General features: G+C 37.0%; 1 protein-coding gene across 1 annotated transcript; it reads right to left on the bottom strand.

The window, feature by feature from the left end:
- Positions 1–6,379: 6,379 nt before the first annotated feature.
- Positions 6,380–6,994, bottom strand: LOC136795410 (uncharacterized). Its single transcript, XM_067045896.1, has one exon. It carries the CDS (start codon positions 6,992–6,994, stop codon positions 6,380–6,382), a length of 615 nt encoding a protein of 204 aa, XP_066901997.1.
- Between the last annotated feature and the right edge of the window lie 888 nt (positions 6,995–7,882).

Raw genomic sequence — 7,882 nt, 5'->3', positions numbered from 1 at the left:
TCCGGTATCTAAAGTTCCCGGGTTTCGGCACCAGTTAAGTATTGGCGACAGCAAAATGTCAAAAAAGAGATGAAGGAATAAGATGTAACACGTTTGAACTGCTGTAACATACTGGCTTTATTGTATTCAGTACATCTCTTATATACCCTCGATCAGCTGATCTCCTCAGTCAGCTGACATCGAAATAACAGCTGACTCATACCGTAACTTGTATATATATATATTTGGTAATTATGTACATAAATTACGTTTACTTATTGATATAAAGGCGACTATTGTATGGAAGGATTGACCTGCATTCAGATTTTGAAATCATATTTTAGTTCTCGTGATTTATAAGGCTGAAACGCTACAATTGTAACACGGCCAAAACGAACCTCCATCCCTTTCCTTAATATGATGAAAGGTAAATAAGGAATATTGTAGGTAGATATAATAAGTTTAGGAGGTTAAAAAAAAATCTTTTCTTAGTTGGTGGAGGGTTAGTGGTCATCTTATGTCCAACTCTCCTAATTTTGTTGCTGGGTAATTCTTTTTTGGAACTGGCATTGTTGATACTTTCGATAAGGCATCACGCAGTATATTCTGCATTATCGACCTCGGCAGTTCCGTGAATAGGTTCTCAGAATTTAAAATTATTTTTCGAAAATAACTATTGTATAGAGTAAAAAAAAAGATGAGAATTCAAAGTGTTATAAAATACTCTACTATTAAAGGTAAACAAGTCCTGAAAAAATTAAAAGAATGATATTTTTTTGTATTCCGCTGTAGCTAAAAATAATAGAGTACCTTATCATTGTGCGTCCAGATGATAGATGGAGGTGGTACAGGGCTGTGGATTACTATGCAGGTCAAATTGATGGTCGATCCATAATTGATGTGTAGGTCAGGTCCACCAATGATTTTTGTAACAGGTTCTGCAAGAGAGAACGAAAAATTCAACAAACAAATATCGATAAAATAATCAGACCAAATTCGTATATCTTAAATGAATTGTTATACCCTCAAAAATAATTGTACTATCAGACATTTCTAGAAATATTCGAGATAATAATTATTAATATTTTATAATGAAAAACATTTTTGCCGTTACAGAATTCTATAAAATGATTGTAAATATCCTCTACCAATATAACATTAGTATTTTAGACTATTATAAGTAACTTTTAAAACATTGTTTTTTTAAAATTGAAAGTACATGCAATGCAATTTTGAATAGATTTTAATCAAATTTCAACGGCATATTCTGTATAGGATAAATCATTTAATTTTAAATCTCATTAGACGTGAATACAATAAAGCCTTTCTAAGTCATATTCAACTTTTTTCAAGTTGAATTCAATCTTTTCCATTTCGAATTCAGCTTGTTCAAATTCAGATTTTACCTCTTATTGCGTAGACTCTGGTTTTTACGTTTCTATTATTTTCCATGTTGAAGAACTAGTATCTCTTTCCTATGCATCTTTTTATCATTTTTCCTTTGAAAATATCCAGTGATAAAGATATACATCAGGAAAGGATTTTGGCCTCCCCACAGAAAATATTATAAGAAATACTACTAGACACAAACACAATAAAAAACAAAACAGTATTTTCGATAATTTATCAAGCCGGAAGTCTTAAAACTGTAAAATGTAATAAAATGAATATTGACTCGTGAGGGGTGTAGTGTTTTCTCGTGTAGTGTAGCAGTGAGCATTTTTCTCTATCTGCAAGTTAGCTGCCGCCTAATATGTTAATCTAATTTCATCTTATTTGTTTTTAATTTTGCTAAACTTCTCTGTGGTCTTTGATACTTTTATTAGTGTTTTTTCTTTAACGTTTTGTTTCTCCCTTAAGCCCAGTTCAGATTTATTTAATTATTTTTTTTTTAGTATTTCTTACAGGTATATTCCTAATATGAGATAGGTTTTTCCTAATTTTTTTATTTTATCCCCTAACAACTCCAACAGCTCTTGTGAGATACTAGAGAGTAGCAAGTTAACCCTTCAACCCTTCCAATAGTACATATCTAACATCAAAAAATTAATTAAAGTTTTATCAATTCATTATTAGCGGAGGATATAATGACACTCAACAATAATTACAAAATCGCGTTTATCTTTATTGCTCGCGACAATAAAATAGGAAATAAGCTTAAAAGATAAAAACGGACAATATTTGTTCTTCAGCATGGAGGAAAATAGAAAACGTAAAAAAAAATTAATCTAAGAGGTTGAATTTATTTTACTAAGTGGTAGAATTTAAAATGGAAAAGATTAAATTTAGTTTGGAGAAGGTTTACTTTGTCTTGAAAAATTGACTTAGATTCAATTAAAAGTTTCAATTTAAATAAACTATTGTTGTCCGGCAATTTCATTCCACTTAGCAACCATACTTTTCCTGGGCCTCTAACTTTAACGGATATATTAACATTGATTTAATTATATGAATGAGAATGTTTTTTTCTGAAAATATATTGGAAAATAGATAGCAATATTGACATTTAATTAATCGCTATCATCATTGAAGTAGGCTGTAATATGTATTAATAAAAAAAATAGATGGATATTAAAAAAAATAACATCATTTAAGGGCTTTATAGCCTTCATGGGAGCCCTACAACGTGGGGCAAAACCTTGGCTCAATATAAATAGTTTAATCACTATTTAAGTTTTTCTTTGATCGCACCCGGACCATTTGCCCTTTAGGGCCTATTATTAGCTATTATTATTAATACTAGCTGCTATCCGTAAATTATAGTTGCTATTCGAAAGCAGTAGAGCCTATTGGGCAATAGTAGCAGCTAACCGGCAATAGTGGCGGCTATTTGGCCATATTAGAGGATCGGCACCACTATAGCGCAATAGCCACCACAATTTCCGGATAGCATCTACTATAGCCGCATAGACGCTCAATTCAAAGGGTAGCTTTTACAATTGCCGGATAGCCAACACAATTAACGAAAAGCCGGTACTATTGTCGAATAGCTTCTACAAATGCCCAATAGGCTCTACTGCTTTCGAATAGCAACTATAATTTAAGTATAGCAGCTAATATTGCCGGATAGCCACTACAATTTCCGGATAGCAGCTACTATATCCAAATATCCTATACGCTACTATTGCGAATAGCTGCAATAATGTATGGATAGCCACTAATATTGCAGTTTAGTCACTACAATTACCGGATAGCCGGTACTATTGCCGAATAACTGCTACTATTGTCGGATAGTCTCTACTATCACCATATAGCCACTAATGTTGCCGGATAGCCGCAATTATTGCCAAATAGCTGCTAATGTTGCCGGATAGCCGCAATTATTGCTGGAGTACCACTACATTTTCCGGATAGCCGCTACTATTGCGAATAGCTACAAAAATATCCGGATAGACACTGCTATTACTGATACAACTCTACTATTCCTAGATAGCCACCTCTATTGCCGGATAACCAGTCGCTACTATTGCTAGATAGCCACTACAATTTCAGGATAGCTGCTACTAATGCCGAATCGCTGTTACTATTTCCGGGTAGCCTCTTCTATTACCTGATAGCCACACCTATTGCCGAATAGCCACAATTATTGCTGAATAGGCTCTACAATTGCTAGATAGGCACTACTATTGCCGTTTAGTCACTACAATTACCGGATAGCCGGTACTATTGCCGAATAACTGCTACTATTGCCGGATAGACACGACTATTACTGAATAGCCTCTACCATTGCCAAATAGCCACAACAATTACCGGATAGCTGCTACTATTGCCGAATAGCCTCTAAAATATCCGGATAGCTGTTACTTTTGAAGGATATCATCTACAATTGACGCATCGCCACCAATATTTCCGGATAGCCACTGATCTTGCTGGATAGCCACTACAATTGCCGAATAGCCTCTACAATCCGGATAGCCGTTACTTTTGAAGGATAGCCCCTACAATTGATGGTTAGCCACTACTTTTACCGAATAGCCACTAGAATTGCCGAATACCCGCTACTATTGCCGGATAACCAGCCGCTACTATTGCTGGATAGCCCCAATTATTGCTTGATTGCCACTACAATTTCCGGATAGCCACTACTATTGCGAATAGCTATGTCGGGGTTGTCTGATCTTAAGGTGGTTCACCAGCCTGATATCCACTTTACAGAAGGCCCTTGACAAGGCGTATTCAATAATCGGTAAGAAAGGAAGGCGGTGCCAGGGGATGAGCCCTGGACACTGACTCAGGTAGAGGAGTCTACTCTGACTAGGCGAGAGAGTCTGAGGGATAGTAACAGCTCTAGTTTCCGAGATGAAGCGGACGGACTAGAGTCGGGGAGAGACGGGAAATTACACTGGTTGCCGAGATGAAGCGGACGGACCAGTGTAACCGTTAATGATTAGGTTACAATCTTAGTTGCCGATTTGAAGCGGACGGACTAAGATTCTAGAGAAAGGGAGAGGATAGGCCGTCATATTTGGTATGCATACAGAAAAACAACTCTTGTGAGAATCGATTGGCAATGAACTTCTCTATCTCAAGTAGAGTGTACGAACGCCACCAGGGCTAGGACTTGGCCTGGGAAGGAGGTGGATCAAAGAGGGTGATTTAGAGCCCCTTTATTTATATGCCTAGTGCATTGTTTTGGTATCCTTTATTAATCATTCTATTGACATTGTTAAGTGTTATATACAGAAATTATTAATATATAAAAATTACAAATGTCTTTTACAAAATGAAGTAATAAGTAAATTTGAGAGCTTCGGTGAGGCTCGAGGTGCAGCTCTCTGGAAAGTTGTGGTATAAACCGCTTGCTCCCTCGCTACAGCTACTTCAATATCCGGATAGCCACTACTATTACCGAATAGTCACTACAATTACCGGATAGCCACTACTATTACCGAATAGTCACTACAATTACCGGATAGCCACTACTATTACCGAATAGTCACTACAATTACCGGATAGCCACTACTATTACCGAAAATTACCGGATAGCCACTACTATTACCGAATAGTCACTACAATTACCGGATAGCCACTACTATTACCGAATAGTCACTACAATTACCGGATAGCCGCCGCTTTTAAAGGATAGCTTCTACAATTAATGGTTAGCAGATACTTTCACCGAATAGCCACTAGAATTGCCAAATAGCGAATAGTCTCTACAATTACCGGATAGCCACTATTATTGCCTAATAGCCGCTACTACTATTACGCTTTTCGGCAATAATTCCGGTAATCCGGCATGTGTAGAGGCTATTCGTCAAAAGTAGCGCCTATCCTTTCATTGTACCTGCTATCCGGTAATTTTAGAGGCCATTTAACAATAGTAGGGGCTACCTATCAAATGTAGCGGCTGTCCGGCAATGGTAGGGCTATCCGGCAATAGTAGAGGCTTTTCAGTAATAGTAGTGTCTATCCAGATATTTTATAGGCTATTCGGCACGCAAGCTTCATGGAGGAGCTCGGGGTCGATGTCCAGAACGTGGCTAGGTTGACAGAAAACATAATACTTGACTCCCTGGGAATAATACACCATCACATGCATGGAAATTAATGAATATGGGAGTTTATCCAGAAGTGGGATGGCATGCATGCATCGCATATCTTATTTGTTGTTTTAGTTATTATTTTAAATATTTTAATATTCGTTATATAGGGGAATTTGTTGATCAAATGAAATAGGGGTTGTGAAATGGAAGGGAAAGAAAAAGAAGGAATAATTCGAAAAACTTGTAGTTAGTTTGTAGACTGCTATTAATTGTATTATATGTATTATATTATATCATGTAAAAATATGTAACTTATATTTGTCCAGTCACGGATTGATCAGTATGCTGTGTAATGCAGCAACCCGATGTATTTGGACAGCATGAATGAATAAAGTATTTCTTCCTCTCTATGATAATATCCATACATTAGATTTAGATACTCTAAAAATAGGAACCTTAGAGGATTATTATATCATTACCTCCTCAGACATAATATATATAACAATGACACTATGTATATATTTGTTTGTTCATCATTTATTAGTTTATTATTTTAAATTTAAGAATTTTTGTACAAAAAACACTAACAACCTTATACCTTTAACACAAATTGTTACTCCTGACCGGCCATCATCCACAAAGACTCCCGGTGAATCACCTTCCTATGATGCCAGGTCCAGGATGGCTTTCCTACCTAACCGAAAAACAATCCTAGTTCGGAGGACCTCACTTTTCAAGGGGGAAGTAGTTATGGTAGCAATTCCTGTTGACTCTATAACTCCGAGCCACCTCCCTCCACAGCAGGTATATATAGGATACCTACATAATTCCCAAGCTTTTTAGATCTGTACCAGTAATAGTTGTAGCATGTCGTAATGTTCATCGTACCTTTTGTTTACCAGTAAAGTTTTTTTTCACTTTATTGCCGTTGAGTATCCTAATTTTAGATCTTGTTTCACATCTTTTCGAACTATTTTAAGGTGCTTCTGGATACCTAAATATTTATATTGTTCTTTGGCTTCTAGTTCCCTGATGCACTCATCTTCATTTATCAGCAGGTTCTGGGCACTGACCACCCTTCCCTTGTTCACATGCAGCAGCGCACACTTATCAAGTCCAAATGACATGCTTATATCTTTGGTATAGGATGACACTATTTCACTCATACTTTGTAATTGTTGTTTGTTCTTTGCATATAGCTTAAGATCATCCATGTACCAGTTGTGGCTGACAGTGGTTGCCTCGTCCTTGGTATTGAGTTTGTAGTCCACCTGTTCCTCCGCAGTATCCGACTTAATGGGAACAGCGCCATACAAAACCACAATGGGCAAAGGCAATCTCTTTGGTACATACCCCTCATAATTTTTATTTCTATGGGTCACTCCTATTTTCACCTTAGTCACCCAGCCTGCCATCAAATTTGTGAGTAGTTTGCTTACTTTAGTTTGGACCTTATACATTTCCAATACTTTGGGCAGCCAACTGTGTGGCACAGAATCGAAAGCCTTCCTATAATTGATCCACGCCATTGAAAGGTTTCGTTGCCTTTTAGACACCTGAATTAATCCATTACTAAAAGCTCTTTGCAACCCCTAGCTCCTTTTTTACACCCTAGTTGTTCGCTGGGTATCATGTAATTAGATTTGAGGTGGTCATATATTTTCGTTGCCAAGATAGAAGTAAGAATTTTATAGATACCATTCAAGCAAGTTATTGGCCGGAAATCTTCGGATCGTAAATTCACCCCATCCTTGTTTGGGAGCAAATAAGTTATGCCGTCTAAGAAACCTTCTGGGGGAGCCTGCTTGCCATCTAGTACATCCTGGAAGCCATTGGCCAGTAATTGGTACAAACTTCGAAACCTTTTAATCCAGTAATTCTGAATTTCGTCAGAGCCTGGAGCCCTCCAATTTTACCTCAGGCATCTCTGAAGCATTCTTGAAGCTTCGCATTTCCTCTTCTATCCAAGAGGCGTTTTCGTTGTGGCATGCTGATTTTTCCCACACATTCCTTCAGTAGACCTCTATATCATCGGGGTAATGAATTTGTAACAGTGAGCGAGGACGTAGTTCCGCGGTAATCCGACAGGGGCCAGCACTACAAGCGTCTAAGCAGTTGTATAATTGTATATAAGTTTATTATTATAAAAATACGATCTCTTGTATAAATGTATATATGTCAATATGTAATATGTAAGAATACCAATTATAAAATAAAAAGAGATCGAGCAATAAGATTCTACGGAACTATCTCAAGTAGAGTTAAAAGAGTGAATTCTCAGTGATAACCGATCACATGAGGCCTTCAATTGTCACCGGTATTGATCCATCAGATCAGTCAATCAGTTCGTCTGTATCGTTCGTATTGTAGTGCGTCGTACAGAGGCTCTGTCAAGACAATTTGTCTTATTTTTTGTT

The sequence above is a fragment of the Halyomorpha halys genome, unplaced genomic scaffold (genome assembly GCF_000696795.3).
Source record: "Halyomorpha halys isolate HHAL.00 unplaced genomic scaffold, Hhal_1.1 Scaffold298.1, whole genome shotgun sequence".
Classification (NCBI taxonomy): domain Eukaryota; kingdom Metazoa; phylum Arthropoda; class Insecta; order Hemiptera; family Pentatomidae; genus Halyomorpha; species Halyomorpha halys.
Note: the sequence above shows the minus strand (reverse complement) of the source record. Positions and strands in the feature narration are given on the sequence as shown.